This window comes from Papaver somniferum, unplaced genomic scaffold, assembly GCF_003573695.1.
Source record: "Papaver somniferum cultivar HN1 unplaced genomic scaffold, ASM357369v1 unplaced-scaffold_21, whole genome shotgun sequence".
Classification (NCBI taxonomy): Eukaryota; Viridiplantae; Streptophyta; class Magnoliopsida; order Ranunculales; family Papaveraceae; genus Papaver; species Papaver somniferum.
Genome location: NW_020631041.1, coordinates 12,063,920 through 12,088,590, shown reverse-complemented (window position 1 = coordinate 12,088,590; position 24,671 = coordinate 12,063,920). Strand labels below are relative to the sequence as shown.

Here is a 24,671-nt window from a genome sequence, read left to right as displayed (position 1 = left end):
AAGCTATAAAAGCTTAGCCGGTTAAGCCTATATGATGCGCCGCTTACTCGAAAGAGCTTCACGATGCGAAGGCGTCATAATTGTTGCGTTGCTAAAATCAAGAATCCACCAGAATGGTGTAAAACGAAGGAAAGGTGAACATGCGATAATTCGCATGACCCAAGATAGAGAACGCATACTTGCGAATTAAATATCCCCAAAGATGCACACTCTTGTACGTTATTTGCAAAAGACCCTTTGGCCTATACAAATTAGATTTGTTTGGCTTTGGCCTTGCAATATATGTTGTCTTAAGTTGGTATTCCGAACGTACGTTGATGAACTACAGTCCGTGATTAATCACTTTAAGGTACAGAGAAGGGTAATAAAAATACGTTATGAGTTGTAAAGTTAATGGTCCAGCACCTTGTCGCTCAAATCATCTAATTGCGAGGTGATTACAACATTATGGTAACTCATATCACCTGGCTCAGCAATGTGAGGAAAGATATGATTGGTTTCATCTACTTGATAAGGTAAGGTATGGTCTATTCGGTGGATGCCCATATTTCCTATCCAGTCGTTCGATGTAACCATGCACCAATTTCAAATTGGGATTGGCCAGGGAGGGAAGCTGAACCGTTATGCAAGTTACAGGGCTTGCATAATCCACAAGAATAACAAGGACGATGCAAAAAAAAGTATGGCATGACCCTGAATGATGCACCCTTAATTGGAACGAGAAATATCAGTGCGTTCTTTCATCTCCATACCAAAGCGAAGAAAGGAAACTAGGAATAGGCTTGCAATGGCCTATGCGCAAATCCAAGGAATGCCTTATGATTATACAGGACTACGAAATCAGCGATGCATGCATTATGCGTCATCTTTACCCTTATGGCCTTGCACCTTCGCAGATTAAGGATGAATTTAAAAGGTATATGGAAGCTGCGTTTAAGTAAGCATGTTTGCAATGACGTGTATTTTCCTGGTGAGCTTTGAAGCTATATGGCCCTTTCATTATGCTACTAATGGCATGCCCGAGAATTTCAACATGCCGGGCTTTTCCGGAGCCGTAATTTTCCTGTCCATCACACAAGACGTGATCTGAGGAAGAATCCTGTCAATTTCAGGCAATTTTCTGTATAGCGGAACATGTTTAAATGGCTTGGTTAGGATTAAAAGTAACACATGCTAACTATATTGCAAATCTACAATCAGTAAGGGATGTTAAGATCCAAAGGTCCAACCATTTCTCAAATTTTTTTCTAAAAAAATGGTAAAACAGATGACATATAAGTATCAAATGCATAAAATATTCTCCAATTTTTCAAGGGTTTTTTCAAAATAACGGTAACATAGATAACATGAATCGATCACCGAAGAACGAAAACTTCCAAAAGCGATTCGGGCCTTCATTGGAATCAATCTAAAACTATTTGTTGTTGGTATCTTCTCTGCCTTCAATATCGTTATTGGTGTCTTAAAATATGTTTTTGCTGCTGCTGGATTCTGGAAACTTGTTACTAAAAGTCTAAAGCTATAACTACTATTGAAACTAGATTATAATCTCTAAGAAAAACTAGATTGGTTAAAACATCCTAGAACAAGAAGATCAAATAAACCTAAACTAGTAAAAATTAAAACCAAATTATCAGCCAAAAATCAGAAGGAAACTCAGATCTAATTAGAGTAGGTAGAGATGGTGTTGTTTCTTCAAGTCGTTTGTATATCAAGAATAAAGATAACGATATATGATATGATTTTTTTTTGAAATAAAAAATAAACAACTAAATAAAAACCTAAGACAGTGACTAAATACAACCTGTATTAAGGTTAACTACACCCTTTTAAGAATATTTTTAGCTTTATTAACTTTGGGTAAACAGAACTCACCATTATCTTCCTTCAGATCTCACGTTAAATCGAAAGAGTTACATTCAATTAATGGTGATTGAATAAAAATGATGATGATGATATCGATAATTATTAAAAAATTTTGGCGGGAAGTTTCTCTAGTAAACCAGACCTTAATAATCAAAACATCCCAATCAAATCAATGTATCATGTCAAATTTCATCATCGTCGTCTTTAATTTATGATGAGCATACCACCAAGGCATCAAGTTCCGCTAAACTTTCCTGAAAATAATTGAGAATCAAATGTTTGAAATTTTAAATTTTTCTAACAATTGGAACCCTTATCTTGTTACTGTAATTGAATCATAGTTATTTTCTTAATTCGTAGAAAATAAGTATATTTTAATGCTTTAATTAGGGTTTTGGTGAGAATTGATTTTATTTTGGGTTAACACTTACTTAGATTTTAAAAGAAAAAGACGAAGGAAATGATCTTCCACTGTACTAGAACAACTCATTAAACCCCTTAAACTTATTAGTTGATGGGATTGTTGATTAAGGATTTTGGGAAAAATTATAATAGAGTGATGATAAAGGTGGTTTCGTTCACCAATATTATTAAGGTCTTTAAGATTCCGGAAATGTTGTATTTAGTTTTTTGTGGGTTGTATTTAGTTACCGCCAAACCTAATACGATAATAAACTAGATTTAAAAAATCAGGCTAGAGAAGCAAGGAGCAAAAAGGCACGGGTGTTAGTTGATTTGTTCAGATCAACTTCTAAGAACCCGAACTGAGCAATAGATATCTAAGAACCCGAACTGAGCAATAGATATTTAGGGATTTTTTTTTTTACTTATGATTACAAAAAGTAAGAAATTAGTTTGGATATAAAATTTTAAAACTGATTCTAAAAGTTTTTTTTTTTTTAAGAATTTTTTTTTTGGATTTTATTGATTAATCAAAAGAATACAACCAAAGCATACAACTAGGGGTGAGCATTTGACCCGTAATCCGCGGATTTAACCGGGACCAACCGTTCATTTACGGATGGATGCCCGGACAGCTAGTTAATGGGTTGGATGCGGATAAAATTTTTGAAATCCAACGGATTACAGATCGGGCCCGGATGCAATTTTGAAAATCCGTTGGACATCCATATCCGTCAAATTAAGTGCATTTATATAGTTCTAAAAAAATACTATGGATCATTTAGGAATTCTTAAGGTGTTTGGGGGTGTTGTATATGGAATTTTTATCTTCCTATACATATATAAGATATGTAGGTTCTACGAGGAGTCATTTGTGTTGGCTTTATTTTACTTATTATAAATTTTAGCTAAAACAAATCCATTGGATTATCCGTGTCCAATTCGTCCATCCGTGTATCCATTGGATGTGGATCGGATGCGAATGCCAAATTTGAAATCCGTGATGTATTGGATTAGATGCGGATGGGGTGAAAACCGATCCATACCAGCCCATGCTCTCCCTACATACAACCAAAGAAATTGACAGGAAAAAAAGGCCAAATTGGACTACATGTCCCAGGCCCAGATAAAGAAATAGACTAAAAGTAAAAACATGTCTCAAGCCCATAAGAGATTATGTACTAGGTATCTAGACTCCCTTACTGGAACCTGTAATAGATTGTACGAGGGAAATCCAACCTGCACATAGAAGTTGGCCTGTCATTGAAAATCATTACCTGTCCCTTATTAAGATATCCACCTTTTTTTTGCAAAGAAATCAGGAGAGAAGTTTATTTCTCTGTATACATGATTGAAGTGGATGTTGTTGATCTTCTTGCAGATGAACTTCCATCTGTTCCATACATACCAAGGCAGTTTATTTTTAGTAAAGGCGGCTATTGAAGCTGGCCTGTCAGATGAACTAATTCTAGAAGTAAAAAAGTCAAATTTTAGTGAAAGAAAATATTTTCCTTCTGACTCGTGGTTTTGGTATCCAAATGCGTTACTAGCATTTTGATTTTTGATTTGTAGTTACAAATGTACAAGTAGTGAGCACGTGCGATGCACGTCGGCAACATTACTTTATCTTATTTTTTTCCTTCCATTGCCGAGAAAGTAGTACTTTCATTTTATTTTTTAATTTGGTTTATTATTAGTAAAAGTGAAAGAAATTAAAATATCACTTTTAATGAATCGGAGGCAATCTTTCGTATCCGAAACCAAAATCTATAAGTAATTTTATAGTATATCAATGAAGTATTTTATAAGTAATTATAACTATTTTTGATTTTACCTTTAAAAATTTGATATAGTTGTTTATACTCGTTGCGTAGGCGATTCAAAGAACTTTCCAAATATATAGAATTCACGAAAATCCGAGTTACATTTGGAAGATATGAAGTTTTAAAATATTTATCATCATTTTTATAAAAATGGCATTTTCGTAAATAAACGATGTCCCTATTATGTTAGGCATTTCAGTCCATATTGAGATTTGTTAACGAAATGGTCCCTATTCCGTTAAGCATTTTGGTCCTTATTCCATTTGGTGAACCAAATTCCGTTAGGTGAACCAAAAATGGGTAAGGATTTTTGATTTAGGTTTATTGCATTAAAGAGGGGGGAATTGTTCATGGAAAAGTCAAGAATGGAACTGAAGAGGTGCAAGAATGTTCTCTTCTACCATTGTTTAGATCATCTTCCTTTCCAAACCCTAATTACCAATTTTGTGTGCGGGGTAAATATTCCGGTCGATAATTATGCCCGGAGAAAAATTATTACACCCCCTTCACATTCATCCGTATACATGGTAGGAAGTGGATTCCTAATTGTATGCCCTTGGCTAGTGGAGTCCTTTATAGGTGATACCTTTCTTTTTTTGAAGTCTAAATACTCATCACTATTCTCATGGCTTTGCAGCTTTTAGCCTTTTTACCCATTGGAAATCAAAAAGTTTATATTTTTTATGCTATTTCTTGATTTATTTTTACTGATACAAGTCAACATAAATGGGAAATAGGGTGCATCGTGATCCACATGGTGATAATATACAGACAGCAAAATCAACCAAGATATTCCATGTAAATTCTCCATTGAATTTGATGTGCATTGGCCAACAACTCAGCGGACCAATTGGCTAAGCGTGCTTAAGCGTTTCATATCTTCACCAGTTGGGAGTAGTTCTCATGGCCCAGCGCCTTACACTATTATTATTACAAGACTGAGACTGGGACTGTTCTACGTACAATAGTGCATTGGATATTATTTACTACGATAGTGCGTGGTGCCATTGAAATAAGAAAAACAGTTTTCAATGACCAAAGAAGCATACTGTGGCAGGAAACAAATCTTATCCCAGCAAAACATATTTTTTTAATTTTTTTTTGATAAACTGGTCTCTTAACATCAACTAAGAAAAAATATGTTTCAAAAAAAAAAAATCAACTAAGAAAAGCCAAGAAGAACAAGTTTTGGTTTAATAACACCGATAAGATCAGCAAAACATGTACTTGGTGGAGTTAGGGATGGCAATGGGGTGGGTATGGGGTGGGGACCTTGAATCCCATCCCCTATCCCGTCAATAAAACCAAAACCCATCCTCTACCCGTTTTGTATAAGAATGGGGCGTAGATGGATATGGAGAATCTTCGTAGGGGATGGGTTTTTCATGGGTTATCATAACATTACAATAAATTTTTCAAATTTTGTAAATAATAATAATTTAAAAATAATTAGAATAGTTCAAACAATGATACTAACCTAAGCAGTGCATTTTAAAATTTTAAGTTTATAATAACCAACTAAATCTGAACAATAAAGGAAACAATTGATCCACCTACAATTAAGTATTATGGTTCCATTTACTTCTTAGTTCCTCATTATTAACCATCTTCCTCCATATTAATCATCTCATTATGATCTTCTGCGTTATCTTCCAAAAAAAATCCTAAATCAAATATAATAGGTAATGGTATGGGGTGGGATCACCACCCCATCCCCGCATCACTATTTTCGAGGATTCCCTGTACCCGTCCTGTTTGTACGGATAAAACCCTAACCCATAGGGACGGATCTCCACGGGAATAAGTTTAGGTGGGACAAATTGTCATCCCTAGGTAGAGTATGAAAAAAGAAAATCCAGGTGCCGGTGCTATAGAGAGAACTTGGTAGCTAGACTACTCGAAGATCTATAGGATCATTGAATCTAAATCACCAAAGTTTTTGCAGCAACAAAATAAATCATTTGTGCTTCCCCAACGATGCGATGGATACACCAGCTTTTTACATAAAAGTCAATAATTGTGTACATAGTAGTTGAGCCAAAATGAAAAAAGAAATAAATTATCATCAAGTTGATCAAGGAAAAAAAAAAGTGTCTAATTTCAATGCCCGATCCCAATCGAGCAATCAGAGAAGTGGATCTCACCTTTCTTTAATGAGCACATGGGAAGCGGAGAACTGCCATTACTGTGGGTGTCCTTAATTATTAATTCTTTGATAGAAGTTGGTGGGAATTATTAGAATCATTTCATATTTGAATTGCTTCGAGGAACAGAAGATAATACTACAATTACTATATTGATCAGATTATGCCACTGTATCATCACACCGATCTGCAATTCCATTAAATATGATTGAGACACAATAAGAGATACAACAATTAAGATTAAGATGAATTTTAGCGTCAACATAATACTATTCCGGTTAACTACCGGAAGTGTTAATTGATCATGGAATTACACCTTAACTTATTCTCAGACTCCTAGCAAATACAAGAAAACACAAGTACTCTCCTACTACATGACAACTACATATCTACTGATGGGATATGTAGGACTCGATGAAAACAATCATCACTTATTATATGAAGAAGATAATTGCAAATAAGGGGTGCATGTTGCAGTTTACTGACCCGGTAACTAAAGATCATCGTCGTCAACATCCACTAAACGGATCTCAACTCCACCAACAACAACGTCACCATTACGTGGAAGCAAAGTCACAACCAATTTCTGTGAACTTTCAGCATCAATTTCTTCAAGTAAAGTACTAATACCCAATTCCAAACTTGAAGCATTTTTATGAGAACCTGATCCTCCATGAGCATGAGGAACTTTCACAAAACTACCTGCTAATTCTCCGTTATGTGGACCAGCCAGTCCCGCAATTGGTTGCGACACGTAAACATCAAACCTTGCTGTTGATCCATGTGTAACTTGTATTCCATCAATGAATAAAACCTCAACTGAATCTGCTTTCTCATCTTTGGTCCTTGATATCTTTGGCCTTTGCACTAGTACTTGGATCGGCTCTGTTAAGTTTCTTGGACTGGATCCGAACTCAGAAACTGGTTTTAGTTTCAGCGAGTCGCCGGCGCTCCTTGTCTGTGCTGCATTCTGGAGTTTCTTGTATTTTCGACGAATTGTTGTCCATGCAAGGGGTTCTGGAGCGTAGCTATATCGCAGGCTCTCTGGGGTTAGACAATCCTTCACCTGCACAAATATATAATTAAGACCGGGATTAAATTAGCAATCTATATTTGAAGATTGTTACACCAAAATTTCTGCAATATTTGTGAACAAAATTTATGGTCGCCCTTTTGGTCACGCTAATTATATTCTAGTACAAAATTAGAGTTAGTTAGGGAAATTTGTCACGGTACAAAGAGAAATCTTGAATGAAAAGCACTAATCGATCATTACGCACCTTAACATTGACAACTTGGCGATTCTCATCATAGAAGATGAAAGATGATTCGAGCCAATCAGGATCTCTAAATTCAACTTTCTGTCCACGAAGTTTGCTATAGATATCCCACATCCGATCCACATTTCCATGGTGACCGTAGAACACAGGATCCTTGCCGGCAGTGGCAAAATTTCCCATATTATGGTAAGGTTTTTGAAGAGGTCCAACCCATTGATGAAAAACGTTGTGCAAAGCCTCATTCCTCCCTTGTGCATTAGCAGCAGCCTCACCACCCCTTTGCGCTTTCCCCATGAAAAGTGCTGGTAGTTGCAATGTTTCTTTGAATATACTATCAAGCTCAGCTAGATTTCGAGTAACAACTTCATCAATCTGTGCAGGAGTTGATGGATTAGGATCATTCATACTATACTTGTAATCGATCACCGACGAATAATGGTCTTTGTTCCGAGTGTCATCAGAAAGAGGGGAGCCACTGGGCTGGTACATCTTCGGCAAGTACATCCCTTTAGGACTATCCCAGTTCCAGAAAGGGATAGCAAAAGTATCGTCACCGATGAGTTTTCCAAGAATTTTCTCCCAGAAGTAGAGGTAGTAACGATGCCATGGAAGGAAAAACCAACTTCCATGAATTTGAAGTAGATTTTTTGAATTCACCTGATCAAAGGCTCCATTACAGAAAGTGCAGTGAATGGTCGCTTGCTGACCGAAACTCCATGGATCATCTTTTGGCAATGCTTTCATCGCAGCAATGGCTGCTTCAAATTTCGCGATGTCATCAGAGTTATACTTGTGAGCAGCTTTGCGGACTCGTAACGGTTCTGAAGATGATGGTGGTTTGAAGTCGACGATGGTGGCTGAGGAATAAGGTGGACAACATGCAACTGGTAGCTTGGTTTCATCATCGGTTGCGGGATGACAAGTTGCCAAGTTAGGAGGTACCATCGGAGCTCCAATTGCATTGTTAGCAATAGTAGCAGTGGCTCCATATACACCTCCCAACCCTAGGAGTACATTTCTCCTATCAATGACGCCATTATGAGTAGTAGGTTCTTGATTTTTTTGGTTAAGGTCACAAGAGGTGTATGGTGTGCGGTTTGAAAGGCGAACAGATCCGCAAGTGTTTCTTGTCGGCTTTCTTAGAGGGTTGCCGGAGATGGTGGTATTGGAGATTGGGGTGGTGGCTAAGTGGGAGAGAGACATTGGAAATGGATTTCAGTAGCGCTGGGTTGAGTTGTGGTGTGAATAGAGAATGCATAATGTGCTTTTATAGATGAGGATGTGCGAATCTTATCGTATAGTCATGAATGTGGGTCGACTTAAATGATTCTGGTTGGCATTCATCTACCGTTTTCAATAGCCAAATGTATAGGATCGATATGATAGGATTTGTTGATTTTTACTTCATTCTTTTTTACTATAAATAACTTGGGGCGACGTTGTCTTTTTTTTACAATCCTTCTTGATTTATACTGTATTTTACTGATGTAAATCAAAGAAATGGGAAAATCATCGTGATTCACATGGTGATAATAGACAGCTGCAAAATCAACCAACATATTCAATGAAAATGCTCCATTAAATTGGATGTACATTGGCCAACGCCTCTAGCTACGGACCAATTGGCTAATTTGGTTCCCAATAGGCGTTCTATATCTTTCAACAATGTTTCTTCATCATTTAATGTGTCCCATCGCCCATCTGTATTAGGAATTTCCTGTCGTGGTTTACACATATAACTGCTATTTTACGGTTTTTTTCATAATAAAAAGAAAAATTAATTAGACGTGCTTGAAATATTATTTACCACGATAAAATGGTACGTGGTGCCGCTAAAAAAGAAAAAAGAAAGAAAAAGAAGAAGCAAATTAACTTTTTGTATACTGTGGCTGCTAATAGGTATCAGTTTATTCCGGAGGGTACCAAATTTTACATAAAACAAATAAGAAAAATAGTTGTTCTATATAGGATTTGGTATCTCCTGATTAAACTTGTACCTCCTATTAAAAATCTTGAATTATTGCGCATCAAAACATGTGTTTGATGGATGTCACCGTCAGATAAGTAAATTTGAAGATTGAGAAAATTATTATAAGAATCCCGGAAAAAATCCCGAGTCAAACAAACTTTAGGGCTTATCATGGAGAAAAATGTGAGGATGCTTTTCATCCACTATGGTTTATTTTTTCCTGAGCAATGAGAAACTAATGTAATCTAGATTGGGAGTGTGAGGCACGAAGGGCACTGTATCTTGAGAGGGGTTTTAGTGATATCCTTGTAAAAATTGATGTAGAGTGAAATCATCTCGTCGTCTCATTTCTATTTTCAAATCTTGCTTGTGCTTAAGCCATTTGTTCAAAGAAAAGAGAAATATCATCAGGAAGCGTACATCTCATTTAGTTGATCAAGGAAAAAAAGAAAGAAAAAATTTCAAACTTAGATGAGGCGTGGATCTCACCTTTCTTTGCCATAAAAGTTGGTGGGCATTATCAAAACCAATGTAAACTTGAATTATATCGAGGAATATGCAGAAGATAGTGCAGATATTCTATCGAGATTATGCCTATATTATTTGAGTCTTGTTAACTTAATTATATACCCGTATACATGTTAAGATTCACTAAAACAACGATTTTTTGTATTGGAAACAAGATTTATTTGTTTTATTACATTGAAAACAATAATTCTTTGCATTAAGAATAAGATTTACTCTTTTTAGTGTAAGAAAAACAAATTTCTAATAAAATAAGATAAAAAAACACAATTTTCAAAGAAATAAAATAATTTTTTATTAAACCTTAATATGTATACGGATGTACAAGTCAACGAAAGCCATATAAGAACCAAAATTGCCTTACCTTACTTTTGTTGGGTGCAATAATTAAAATAAAGAAAAAATCAAATAAGCAAAAGTTATTGATACTTATCTCCTTTATCATGGAATTGATCGATTGACGAAACGAACGAGCTTCTCATATCTCCACAACAACAACAAGGCAAAACTTTGAAAAAACAGAGTGAGTCACGTGTTCAACACGTTGCCCTTTAAGAAATTAGCGCCCGGCTACACTCAAGAGTGATGCTATAGCCCTCACAGGACGGATATCTCCAGGATAAAACACCCTACTACACCTACTACTAGCATATGTAGTAGATGCTCAACTTGAGCTTGGCAACTTCGAAAAAACCGTTAAGGAAAATCGCGAACTCTTAAGAAACGCTATAAAATATTTTCTCTTAGGGGTCCCTCTAAAATATAGAGCAACCCCTTTCCCATAGATTTTACAAAAGTAGTGAATTTCTTTATATAATTGACAAATACAACTTAAGAAGAAAAACTCCCCGATGTAGGACTAAAAGGTTTATATAGTTTCTTAAAACTACTAAAAATTGGAAACTCCACGATGTGGGATTAAAAAGTTTCACTCACAAAATAAAACAATAAATATTAATTTTTTATTAAAACTTTAAAAAATTATCTTTTTTTTATTAATCGTTTTCCAACAATCCCCCACATGAATGAAAACTCAATAAAACATGAAAACACTGATAGATCTTGGTAAATCAACATCCCAACCTCACGATCTAAACAGACTGATCGTGCAAATGTTGAAATCATACTAGTCATTTCTACGTCCTCTCCCTCACACAAAAGTGTGTTGACCCCAGGGTCATACTATGGATTGCATAAATCATAATAGTATTGAGAGCTTTCATCTTTAGTTCTCACATGGTGAGACTATAGGTATCTTTCACCAAAGTGAAAAAGCATGAACTAGTGAACCCTTAGTGACCTTTAGGTCCTAAGTTCCAGTAATATCAAAACCATCAAAATGAAAATCACATAAAAAACGCAGGAAATACCATTTTAGGCAGAGGTGTCCATGAGGTCTTGAACCTTTGCTTAGTGAGATATTACCGGAATTACTTGCTAGAGACAGTGAACTATGTCTTGAACTGATAGCATTTGATGTAATTCGTGATAACAACCACGGGTGATATCTCCAATATTGCTGCCAAGCTCGTGCCGTTTTGTCCAATTTGGCCATGGACATATCCTGTTTCTCAGAATGCTCTAGAGAATCAAAGCTCATATTCTCATAGGAAGCGGCCCACTTCCTCATTCAGATAGGTGAGTTTCCATAAAGAGTGTTACTGCTACACCCCACTTCAATCTTAAATTGAAACTATAGAACTCATTAAGACTTCTTAAAAGTCATCCTTCACATGCAGTCACACTATCACGTCTACACCATAGGGAAGCACAGAGAATAAAATTCTCTGATAGTGTTTACCTTTACCCACCATAAATTAGTTGTCTCATTCGAAACCTTGATCTTGGGATCTCCAGTCAGCAAGGTTGAGTATCCTTCATGGCAAGTTTAATTTATGAGCTTAAGCCCCATCCCCTTCGATGTGTTTCTAACAATCTCTTTGGATGAACCTTTCGTCAAAGGTTGCGCGATATTCTCCTTGGACTTTATCCAATCAATGGAAATAACGCCAATTGAGATTAGTTATTTTTAGATTTAGCTATTATAGCTTGGATAACACAGTATATAGATATAGCTGGCACAGGCCTATGCCAGAGATGAATGTCTTCTAAAAAGCATCTTAGGCACTCAGCCCCCTCTCGTGCTTTATCTATCGCAATACTCTCAGATTCCATAATGAATTGAGCAATATATGTATGTTTGGAAATCTTCCAAAACAAACCTTCCTGCTAGAGTGAAAACATATCCACTCGTAGACTTATGACTCCTCTGAGTCAATTATCCAGTTTGCATCACAAAGTCTCTCAAGGACAACAAGATACCTTTCATAAACCAAACAAAAGGTAATAGAGTATTTTAGGTACCGTAATACTCTACTAAGTGCATCCCAATGCTCTTGCTCTGGACAACAAGTATATCTACTTAACTTACTCACACTATAGGCAATGTCTGGACACTTACAGTTCATTAAATTCATCAGACATCCTATAACTCTTGAGTATTCAAGTTAAGATACTCCACTATCCTTAATTTTCTTGAGTCTACAAGAATAATCGTACGGAGTACAAGCAGGCTTACAATCACACTGATTGTATCTCTTAAGCACAAAATTCAACATAATGAGAATGACTAAGACTACATATGTTAGATTATTTTCTAATCCTCATCCCTAAGATTACATCAACAGGGCCTAAGTCTTTCAAGTCAACGTTCTCATTCAGCGCATGTTTTTAGTGGAATTAATCACATCTATGTTTGTATCAAGTATAAGCATATCATCAACATACAAGCATACAATCACACAGGCATCCTTAACAAGTTACTTGTAAATATACTTGTCAGATTCATTAACTTAAATCCACTACACATTATCACATGATCAAATTTTCCATGTCACTGTTTACGTGCTTATTTTATAAACCATACAAAATTTTGTTCAACTTACAAACTTTGTCATCATAACCTTTCACTACAAAGTCCTCAGGTTGGTCTATGTAAATTTCTTTATCTAATTCACGATTTTAGAAAAGCTGTCTTAACATCCATCTGATGTATCTCTAATTTTTTATGACACAATAACAATTAGCATCTCAACGTAAGTAAATCTCGTCACATGTGAATAAGAATCAAGGAAATATACACCTTCTTTTAGTTTATAGCCTTTAGCTACCAACTTAGCCTAATATTTTTCTACAGTTCCATACCTAATGTTTCCTCTTAAAGACTCATTTACATCTCATGGTCTTACTCTCTGGAGGTAAACTATAAACCTCCCAAGTCAGGTTCCGACGGACTGAGTCCATTTCACTAAATGAAGCTTCTTACCAGAATGGGGTTTCAGTAGATATCAAGGCTTCTTTACAAGTCCAGGGCTTAGACTAGCTAGGCATGTTATGAAGTCGGCTTCATAAGAAGTCTCAAGTCTAATTGTTTTACTTCTCTTAGGCTCAACCTTAACTTCATCTTCCTTTAAGATAAGTTCTGACTATTTGAAAATAAATCTAGGGGATCAACAACACATCTCTAATGAGGTACAGGTTTAAGAATAAACATGTTCAAAGAACTCAGCATCCCTAGATTATGTAATAGTCACAACAAAGTCAGAAAAATCACACCAAAGTATGAAAAATCAGAACACACAACCAAAAATCTATATGTAGAAGTATACTCAGCATACCTTATATGAAGACACAATCAACATTTTTGGTTTCTATCTAGTTCTTTAGGAAGAGGAATGACAATCTTAGTCAAACACCCCACACTTTGACATATCATAAGAAGGTCATCTACCTTTCCATAAATCATATGGAGTTTCATCTGATCCTTAAGGGTACTATTCAGGATATACTAGTTAAGAGGACTCCTCCCCACAAGCCGCAGGTAATCCTGAACTAATCAACATGGAATTATCATTCTTAAGGATAATTATATGTTCAAGGCTTCTAATTGGTTTCAACTTCAAGTTTATACATCTTAAGGCTTCTAAGGCATCATCCTTATCCCTAAGCAAGTATACAAGATAGTACCTCGTACAATCATCTACGGAAGTTATAAACCATCTTTTACCACAGTGATTTTGGGTTGAACTCATGTCACTAGGCCTAACTGAATTAATTCTAAAGGCTTAGAATTACTGAACATTTGTGCTAAAAGGTTTTAAAGCATTTGATTCTTCACAGATTTCACTTTTGTGTTCAAAGTCCAAACTAAATTTGGGTACGCAGCCTATGCTATCCAGTTAAGCATTGACTTATAAGTTTACGGTTACAAGTTACCACATAACACAATCAATCACATAAAGAAAGCACAAGAATCAACTATGTTCACATCATCAGTTTTTTCCGTTAAGCTTATATAGACCCAAGGTCCTATAACTCTTGCTTAAAAAATAACTGCCTTGTTACAACAAGTTTTCCAGAGAAAATTAAGATCTTAAATCTTTTTCCATCTACAATAGAACAAGATACAAGATTCTTGCATATGCTTGGAACATGAAAACTTCATTCAATGTGAGAGTATTACAGATATGAGCTTCTGCTCGACCTTTTCCTTTTATGCAACCTCTATTGCAGATGAGTTACTCAAAAAGAGTTTCTCGACATCCCCTATCCTCTGATAGGAGGTGAACAGGTCTCTGTTTCAACAAACATTCTTGGTGGCTCCAGAGTCCACCTTCTGGTCTCTCACATTGGTTGTTAAAAAAAAAAAAACTTCCGACATCATGTCAATGAACTCGTTCTAATTAGTTTCAACTAAATTAGCATTAACTTTCTACTTATTAAGGTTTTATGTTGTCTACACTTTACTACCGTAAGGCCCGGAATTTTACAAACATAAATATCACCCTTAATTAAAGTAACGCCGGATTCAGTTTTACGAAACATACCTTTCTTATGAAGACTACGGTTAGAGTTGTGTTTGATATTACCGCCTTTGTCAGCTTTGGAAGACTTGTGTTCATCCACATGCGCCTGGTAGCCATGTTCCTTTTCAATTTCATGTCACAATCTTCGTTTATACTCTGACCACGGACACGGTAATTTCCCGATCACCTAATACACCACATCTCACAAACCTTAGTTCCGAAACGGAAGATAAAATATGAGTTTTGAAGATAATATATAGATTTACAAACTTCGTTTGAACCACCATATCAAAAAACTCATGATTACCCCATAAAAAATACTTTAGTTAACAACAAAAGTTTGCCCGTCAGAATTTTTCAGGAACATTTGTGTGTTTTGTAAAATATCAAAAAAATACTTTTACAACTCCAAAAATTCTGAACTTTTTTACGTGGGTAACTATCAGGATGTCTACTACGTTGTGTCAAAAGGGTTCATCGAAATTCCTTCTAGGTTAAGAGATAATCTCGAAACTCTACAGCTAACCAAAAAAATTCGTTTTTGTTTTTCATGCCACAATTAACATCCATGATTCACAAACCAACCAACCATTTTTTTATTATTACACATAATAATGTCTTAAGATTGTTGGGTGCAATAATTAAAATAAAGAAAAAATCAAATAAGCAAAAGTTATTGATACTTATCTCCTTTATAATGGAATTGATCGATTGACGAAACGAACGAGCTTCTCATATCTCCACAACAGCAACAAGGCAAAACTTTGAAAAAACAGAGTGAGTCACGTGTTCAACACGTTGCCCTTAAGACATTAGCGCCCGGCTACACTCAAGAGTGATGCTATAGCCCTCACAGGACGGATATCTCCGGGATAAAACACCCTACTACATCTACTACTAGCATATGTAGTAGATGCTCAACTTGAGCTTGGCAACTCCGAAAAAACCGTTAAGGAAAATCGTGAACTCTTAAGAAACGCTATAAAATATTTTCCCTATGGAGTCTCTTTAAAATATAGAGCAACCCTTTTCCCGTAGGTTTTACAAAAGTAGTGAATTTCTTTATATAATTGACAAATACAACTTAAGAAGAAAAACTCCCCGATGTGGGACTAAAAGGTTTATATAGTTTCTTTAAACTACTAAAATTGGAAACTCCACGATGTGGGACTAAAAAGTTTCATTCACAAAATAAAACAATAAATATTAATTTTTTATTAATATTTTAAAAAATTATCTTTTTTTTATTAATCGTTTTCCAACAACTTTATTATCAGACTCATAAATCAGTACTCCAGATAGAAAACACACATCATGATACAAAAACAAGAAAAGAAGCAAAGACACGAAATTGAAATCGGGAAACATAACCTTCAAGAAAACACAAGTTCTACTAAGTACCCACCGGGGACTGATACTGATAAAGAGATGTAACTAGGCATGTTGCAAGTTTGCGAATCTAATTAAGATCATCATTCATCATCTTCAACATCGACCAAACGGATCTGAACTCCACCAACAATAACCTCACCACTTCGAGGAATCAAAGTCACAACCAATTTCTCTGAACTTTCAGCATCAATTTCTTCAAGTAAAGTACTAATACCCAATTCCAAACTTGAAGTGTGGGTATGAACTGCACCATTAGCTGATCCATGATGAGCATGGGGAACTTTCACAAAACTACCAGCTAATTCCCCGTTATGGGGACCAGCTAGTCCTGCAATTGGTTTTGTCACGTAAACATCGAACCTTGCTGTTGATCCATGTGGAATCTGTATTCCGTCTACGAATAAAACTTCAACTGCATCTCCTTTCTCAGCTTTGGTCCTCGATGTCTTTGGCCTTTTCACTAGTACTTGAATTGGTTCTGTTAAGTTTCTTGGTCTGGATCCAAACTCGGAAACTGGTTTTAGTTTCAGCGAGGCACCTTCACTCCTTGTCTGCGCTTCATTCTGCAGTTTCTTGTACTTTCGACGAACTGTTGTCCATGCAAGGGCTTCTGGAGCGTAACTATATCGGAGGCTCTCCGGGGTTAGGCAATCCTTCACCTGCACACACATGTATAATTTAAACCGTTAGTTATGCAACAGTCTAGAATTGAAAACGGAAAATGGGTCATTTGTCCAAATATTTTTAATTCACTGTTCAAATGGACGAGTAAAAAATAGTTGGGTGAAATGGCCAAAAAAAAATATCCAGGATGAAACTGAATCATCCTAGCTTAAATTTTAAAAAATAGCAAGGATGAAACTGGATACATCCTGTGTAAAATAAAAATAAGAAAAAATATTTGAAAATGGGCACCATAAAACTGGTTACATCCCGCCTATTTTTACATTTTGTCCATTTAAACAGTATCAAAATCTAACTGTCCATTTCATCCAGGAATTGTTGATTTTGGTCTTTTTTAACCAATTTTGTGAATTGAAAATTGGTATGCTCAAACTTTTGTAACATTTGCAGAATATTCGGGCACAAAAAATTATAACAAAAAATTACTAGTATAAATTTGAATAGTGATCGGCTGTAGTTATAACTACCACGTAATAACTATTATAATGAGAGGGGGAGATCGAGCATGACGCACCTTAACCTTGACAACTTGGCGATTCTCATCATAGAAGATGAAAGCTGATTCGAGCCAATCAGGGTCTCTGAACTCAACTTTCTGTCCACGGAGTTTGCTATAGATATCCCACATACGATCCACATTACCATGGTGACCGTAAAACACAGGATCCTTACCGGCAGTGGCGAAATTTCCCATATTATGGTAAGGGGTTTGGAGAGGTCCAACCCATTGATGAAAAACGTTATGCAAGGCCTCATTCCTCCCTTGTGCTTCAGCAGGCTTCTCTCCACCCCTTTGTGCTTTCCCCATGAAAAGTGCTGGTAGTTGCAACGTTTCTTTGAATATACTATCAATCTCAGCTAAGTTTCGAATTTCAGTTTCAGAAATTTGTGGAGAATTTTCTTTGGGATTAGGTTTATCCGAGTTTATATCATACTTGTAATCGATCATCGACGTATAATGTTCCGAGTTCCGAGTTCCATCATAAAGGGGTGAGTTAACATTCTGGTACATCTTCGGCACGTACATCCCTTTAGGAGTATCCCAGTTCCAGAAAGGGATAGCGAAAGTATCATCACCAATGAGCTTTCCAAGAATTCTCTCCCAGAAGTAGAGGTAGTAACGATGCCATGGAAGGAAAAACCAACTTCCATGAATTTGAAGTAGAGTGTTTGAATTCAACTGATTAAAAGCTCCATTGCAGAAAGTGCAGTGAATGGTAGCTTGTTGCTCAAAACTCCATGGATCATCTTTTGGCAATGCTTTCATCGCAGCAATGGCTTTTTCGAATTTTGCAATATCATCGGAATTATATTTGTGGGCAGCTTTGCGGACTCGTAATGGCTCTGAAGATGATGGTGGTTTGAAATCGACGATGTTGGCTGAGGAATAAGGTGGACAGCAGTTGATTTTTTGTTTGGTTTCATCATCGGTTGCGGATGGTTTGCTGGGGTCACAAGTTGACAAGTCAGGAGGTACCATTGGAGCTCCAATGGCATTGTTGGCAATAGTAGCAGTGGCTCCATACACTCCTCCCAACCCTAAGAGCACATTTCTCCTGTCAATGCCTCCATTATGAGTAGGTTCTTGATTTTGTTTGTGGTTGAGCTCACAAGAGGTGTATGGTGTGCGGCTTGAAAGACGAACTGATCCGCGGTTGTTTGTTTTTGACGACCTACGGAGAGGGTTTCCAGAAACGGTGGTGTTGGTGATTGTGGTGGTGGCTAAGTGGGAGAGAGACATTGGAAAACGATTTCAGTAGAATTGGGTTGAGTTGTGGGATGATGGAATAGGCAATGCATAGGGTGTTCATATATAATGATGGTGTGCGAATCTCATCGTATAGTTTTTCGATTTTTTTAATATTGTCATTAATGTTGGGGTTAAAGGACAAAATGCCCCAAAATCGACCCCTAGGTTTGAAAATGCCCCGGACGTTAGGCAAGAAATCAAAATGGCCCATTCCGTTAGTTTTCTCTATTTTGGTAAAAATGTGGCATTTTGATTTCCTTTGACTAGTCAACTGTTAGGTGAAATGTCTTTTTTGCCCTTTATCCCACCGAAGCGTGTAATTCTCTTTGACACGTGTGCCCCAAAATCGATGACACGTGGGCATCCAAGGTCCCGACACGTGTACCTTAATCGACACCTGTTCCACCCGTGTGGTTCGTACGTGTGCATCAGATCTTATCTTCCTCCTGTCGAACCTAAACCACACAGACCAGAGATAGAGAGAGAGGCTGAGAGAGACAGGCGAGTGAGGAAAGAACCCATGAGAGATTGAGAGGGTGGAAGAAGAAGAGAAGATCTTGCTCGATTAGACGGATTGGATGCAAGGCAAGGTGTTCGTGGACAGGTGAAGAACAGGTAAAAGTTAACCTAACTTTTGTTTTGTATTTTGATTACGAGCAAGGGTTTTCACCATTGTTCTTCAACGTTTCAGAGAGAGATTGATAGACAGGACGGCGATGAGCTTCAGGAAGACGATGTACGCAGGAAGACGGTGAGAGACAGGAAGACGGTGAGAGATTGAGAGACAGGAAGACGAATTGGGTAACTTCCTTCAATTTTTTTTGGTTTTACGATTTAGGGTTTGGGTTCTGTAGGATGGGTTTCTCGATTTACCAATTTTTTTGGGGTTTTATGATTTAGGGTTTCTGTAGTAGAGGAAAATTAGGGTTTGACGAATTTGGGGATTATAATTTGGGGGTTTTCAATTTTTAGGGGATAATTGAATTTGGGGATTACTGTAAAAGCCCAATTTGTAATTTTATTAGGGAACAAAATTAAAATTGCAGAGCTATTATTACTGTATAAGCATGAGCTATTTGAGCTAAAATGGAAATTATTACTGTGATGGTGTAAAAGCATGAGCTATTTGATCTATGCCATTTGTATTAGATAATGTATATGCCATTTTAATTGATTTGTTTCATTATTGTTAACTGTTTCAGAATGGGGAGTGAGGATAGGAATTTCTGGTTAACAGATATAGGTGGCAGGTTTAAAGACTTGTATTTTCTTGGTTGTAAAGCTGGTACCAGTGGACATGCTTTTATGGATATGGTAAAGAGACAGCTGGTGAATGCACATGGTATGAATTCTGCACTTGAACTGTTTTTATTTAATGATGAAGAAGGGAATGCATGTGATAAGTGTGAATCAGAGGAAATGTTTATTTCATTTTGGAACAAAGGTAAACCAAATAAAGATGATTTGGTAAGACTGTGGTTCACTCCAATCATTCATACTCCTACAGTTAGAGAATGGGGTTATGTTTCTGATGTTGCCAGTGTTAGTGGGGTAAGTGGTGTGACTAATTTTACCAGTCCAGTGAGGAAGAAAACAGTTAGTAAAAAGGTTGAGGTTAGGAGGAGTCCATGACTTAATAAAACTTCTATTGTTAGTGGGGTTAGTGATAAGAGACCAACAAGACTTGATTTTGTGCATGAAGAGCAAGTGGAATTGACACAAGCATCTGTTGCAGACAACCATGATCATGAATCTCAAAGTATTCCTACACAGGAATCTGTTGCAGCCAACCATGTACAGGGGTATGAAGATAACCAGGTGAATTTGCCTAATGTACATCAAGATGAGTGTCATCCTGATGACAGGCCTGACTTTCTCTTTAAGGACTATGATGAGGAAGAGAATGGTGAAGATGAAAGATAGGATGAGAGTGTAGAAGATAGTGAAGAAGAAGAAACACAAGAACAGATGAATTATGAAGATTGGGTTTCTATGTGTGCTAGGGGTATAGATGTTGGTAATGACCCTGATGATTGTAATGAATATTTCAATGTAGGTGGCTTTTATGAAGAGCAGAGTGCACCAGTGAATGCATCTTCAGATGAAGATCTTCCCAGCCAAGAAGTCACTCAAGAGGAAGAAACTAAGTGGGAAGAAGATTTTGGTCAGCATTTAAATGAACCACAACGTCTAGAAATGATAAATGAAGATGTTGAGGTCATACCTGGTGAAATAAGTACTGGTATGACTTTTGGAAGTACGCAAGCTTATAAGGATCATTTAAGAGAATATGCAGTGTTGAAACATATGGATTTTAAGGTGAAGAAAGGAGATAAAATCAGACACTATTCTTACTATGCTTACAGGGATTCCCAAAACTGTGCTTGGATGGTGAATGCAAGAAAGGTACCAGAGAAAGATGATATGACAGTCACAGTCAGAGAATGCAACATAGAACACACTTGTAAAAATCCCAATGAAGACTACAACAGAAAATGCAACGCAAAATTTGTAGCTAAGTATTTGTTGAAGACGATGGATGTTGCTTCACCAGTGGACAAGGCAGATGATATAGCTAAGAAAATCATTAGAACTCAGTTGCAAACTGAAATACCAAAATGGGTTGCTCGTCATGCAAGGGTATCATTTTCATGCTTTGTTTTTTTTACCTTTTGTTTGTTTATTTAATAAATTTTGGTATATTTGAATTGCTAATTTTTTACTTGTGTGTGTACACAGAGATTGGTGCTAGCAGAAAGAGATGGAACATTTGAGACTTGTTACAAAAAAGCACCACAACTGGTCATAGCTGCTACCTCATTGAACCCAAGGAGCATAGGTCATTTCAGCTGGTCCAAAGATGATAAAGATAACAGATTTGAGAGTCTCATTTTGGCGTATAATGCACAGATAAAAGGTTTTATGAATGGTTGTAGAATGGTTATTGGGTTAGATGGAGCTCACCTAACTGGTAAGTTTGGTGGTGTGATGCTTTCAGCAACAGGTATAGATGCTCAAAATAGGGTATTTCCTTTATGTATGATGATTTGTATGAGTGAAACTGAAGAAAATTGGTTTATGATGTTACAAGAATTGAGAAAAATTGGTTTAGATGCTCAGAATGGGGTATTTCCTTTTTTTACTGATTTTTGGTTGGATCATCTTTACAATTTATAAGTCAGGGGAGACAAAAAAAAGATTGACCGTTGGGTTTTACAACGGTCGGAAAATCTAGCCGTTGATTAGCTTGGATGTTCCACGTGTCGCGATCCTAACTAATAGGACACCGTGGTCATTTAAAAAAAAGTTCGGTAAATGTAAAACCCAAAATCTCTCGCCGTCCATTTTTGTAATCGACACGTGTCGCAACCTCAGTAAATGACGAAAATACGACCTTAGATTTTCATCTTGGTGGACAGAAGGGTATAAATGTCGATCGATTTCCACGTGCGGGCCACATGCTTACGCATTTGACCACTTAACGCTCTGAAACGGAAAACATAACAAAATGGGGCATTTTGATACGATTTTGGGACATTTTGATTTCTTGCCTAACGTCCGGGACATTTTCAAACCTAGGGGATCGATTTTTGGGCATTTTGTCCTTTAACCCTTAATATTGTCATAAATGATTCTCGTTGGCATTCATATATCCGTTGGATGTATGTATAGGATGGATGGATACGATAGAACTGGTTAATATTTTTATATTTCGTTCGCTCCAAATGAGACAATGAGTCTGTCATTGATGTTTTCCTTCTCTTTTAGGTGTGGACTTTTGGAGTTGATCACTTTCTTAGGTAAAGATTAAGATCCACCATTACAGGAATTCTGCATTAATTGATTTTTTCTCTACCGAGATATAGCTTCACGTGATACACATGTCGAGACAGCAAGAGGGGGCAGTTGTTTTGGAAAAAATTTCATATTTTTTTTACTGCAAGTGCAATGGAATGGGACGGAAGCTAATTTATAACATTATCTCTTGCTAATTTAACATTCAATTAGGGTATCAATCTAGATTCCCGTTGTTTGTTTCTATGATCTGGGAAGAAAGGAGGAGCTGTAGACGTGAAGAGGAAATAACGGGATAAAAAGAAACTAAAACGTTTTCTTCTCAAAGTTAAATTGTATAGATAATGTTTTTTAAACCCTTTAAATTAATATAACTTATAGTTCAGTCCAAATTTTTCCCTTTTCAATGAAAATCCCCTATTGTTACAAGGGTTTTTGTTGTTCTGGGCTTTTGTTGCCTGCAAGCCCCACTTTGCATGCTTCCCTAACAGGCCCGTCCCTGACCGCAGATACTTTATTGTTATGCTCGGGATTCAAAAGAGAGCTAGCAACATGGTTTTCCGATATATACAAAAGAGAAGCTAGGAATATGCATGGTTTGCCGTATCTGCTGATATAATGTACATATTCTACATCGGTTCGAATTGCCCTAATCGGTTTGTAACATTTCGAAATTGACTGACATAACATTTTATTAGATGCAAAATATAAGATCCAACGTCCTAACAAAAATCCATCCTCCTTTCTTTTCTTTCGTTATTTCTTTTATCACAAAAGAGGAATAACCTCATCACAGTATATAATAATGTAGCCTATCATCAGATTCAAAGTATCATCAGATTCAAAGTATCTCCGTCAAATTTTGATTATCCATCCTAATTTTACAGACTTAAACGCCATTCGAGAATTCCAAAAAGACCAAATGATATCACAAGGCCTAATTAGTTTAGTTTTGAAACAAAACTAACTTGTTTTACCATAATTGATAAAGGGGATACCAAATTTACTCTGGGCTGCTACCATGACATATAGGACAAAGAAATTTTAACAGATCCAAACCGTTGGATCGTCTAAATGGTATATGCGGGTATCCCCTTATAAATCATGTGTTTCACGGCACAAAATCCATCCTACTACTTGTCTTCTCGCTCACACTATTGGCAAAATTAAATGCTTTTTCACATTATACTGGGAACTAGTATATGCGATTAGTTTCCCCAAAATTTTTGAATCTACCATTTATAAACTAAAGCATGTTACCATAATTAAAATCTGTACGAGAGTTCGTGTTTAATATTGTTTACGAAAAATATCGACAGTGTAAGGGAATCAAATAGTAAAGTACTGATATACTGTTAGTGGTGACCAGATCTGCTTACCAAATCCAATAATTAAATAAGTTGACAAAAGAGATTACCGTTTCTTCCTAGAAATGACATATAATTAATTGGCAAAATCAAAAAAATAGTGACTGTGTGTCAAGTGGGACAAAAATAAATAAAAAAGTTATAGGTACAACTGATTTTATATGTTAGAATATGAAAGATCATTTTCCAACAAAAAAAAGGATGTGGTTTATTCATTTGGATCTAAATCATTATGCAAAATTTGACCATAATTTTTTCTCAGTAATCAAAGTCATTATCACTCTTTAATTGTGTCAATCCCCCCACACACACATCCATCCTCACGCATGGTGGTGGACAGTGGACCTGTAAATCTTTTTGCTAGTGCGTCCTTTGTCTAAATGATTCAGCACTATCTCATGGCTTTGCAGCTTTGCTTGGGTACGTGCAAGATATGTAGTGCCCTATATCCCTAAGAAGCATAACGAAGCTTTTTGCACTGGAAAAAGATAAAGTAAATTCATACTTCAAATAATCGTGATAACGTGTTCAGAAACTGATCGAAGTCCTAGATCCTAAAAGATGTGGAGCGGTTCGGAGAAAAGTGAAGTTGAGAAGTTCACACGAACAAATTATTGTCCCATCCAAAGTGGTGAACAGAAATTGATTAAGTCGGGTGTAAAGTGATGATTCTTAATCTTTTTTCGCTGTTTTAAGTCAAAGAAAGGAAAAAAAAAATGAGATGCATCGTGATTCACATGGTGGTAATATGTGGACAGCAAAATCAACAACCGAGATATTCCATGAAAATGCTCCATGTGATTCCACAA

General features: G+C 36.4%; 2 protein-coding genes across 2 annotated transcripts; both read right to left on the bottom strand.

The window, feature by feature from the left end:
- Positions 1-6,405: 6,405 nt before the first annotated feature.
- LOC113339945 (polyphenol oxidase, chloroplastic-like) lies at positions 6,406-8,773 on the bottom strand. Its single transcript, XM_026585165.1, has 2 exons — positions 7,516-8,773; positions 6,406-7,301 (listed from the first exon to the last, which is right to left on the bottom strand). The coding sequence occupies exons 1-2, from the start codon at positions 8,716-8,718 to the stop codon at positions 6,729-6,731; spliced, it is 1,776 nt and encodes a 591-aa protein (XP_026440950.1). The 5' UTR covers positions 8,719-8,773; the 3' UTR covers positions 6,406-6,728.
- A 7,284-nt stretch (positions 8,774-16,057) lies between these two features.
- On the bottom strand, positions 16,058-18,729 carry LOC113339778 (polyphenol oxidase, chloroplastic-like). Its single transcript, XM_026585008.1, has 2 exons — positions 17,465-18,729; positions 16,058-16,925 (listed from the first exon to the last, which is right to left on the bottom strand). The coding sequence occupies exons 1-2, from the start codon at positions 18,689-18,691 to the stop codon at positions 16,347-16,349; spliced, it is 1,806 nt and encodes a 601-aa protein (XP_026440793.1). The 5' UTR covers positions 18,692-18,729; the 3' UTR covers positions 16,058-16,346.
- Positions 18,730-24,671: the final 5,942 nt, after the last annotated feature.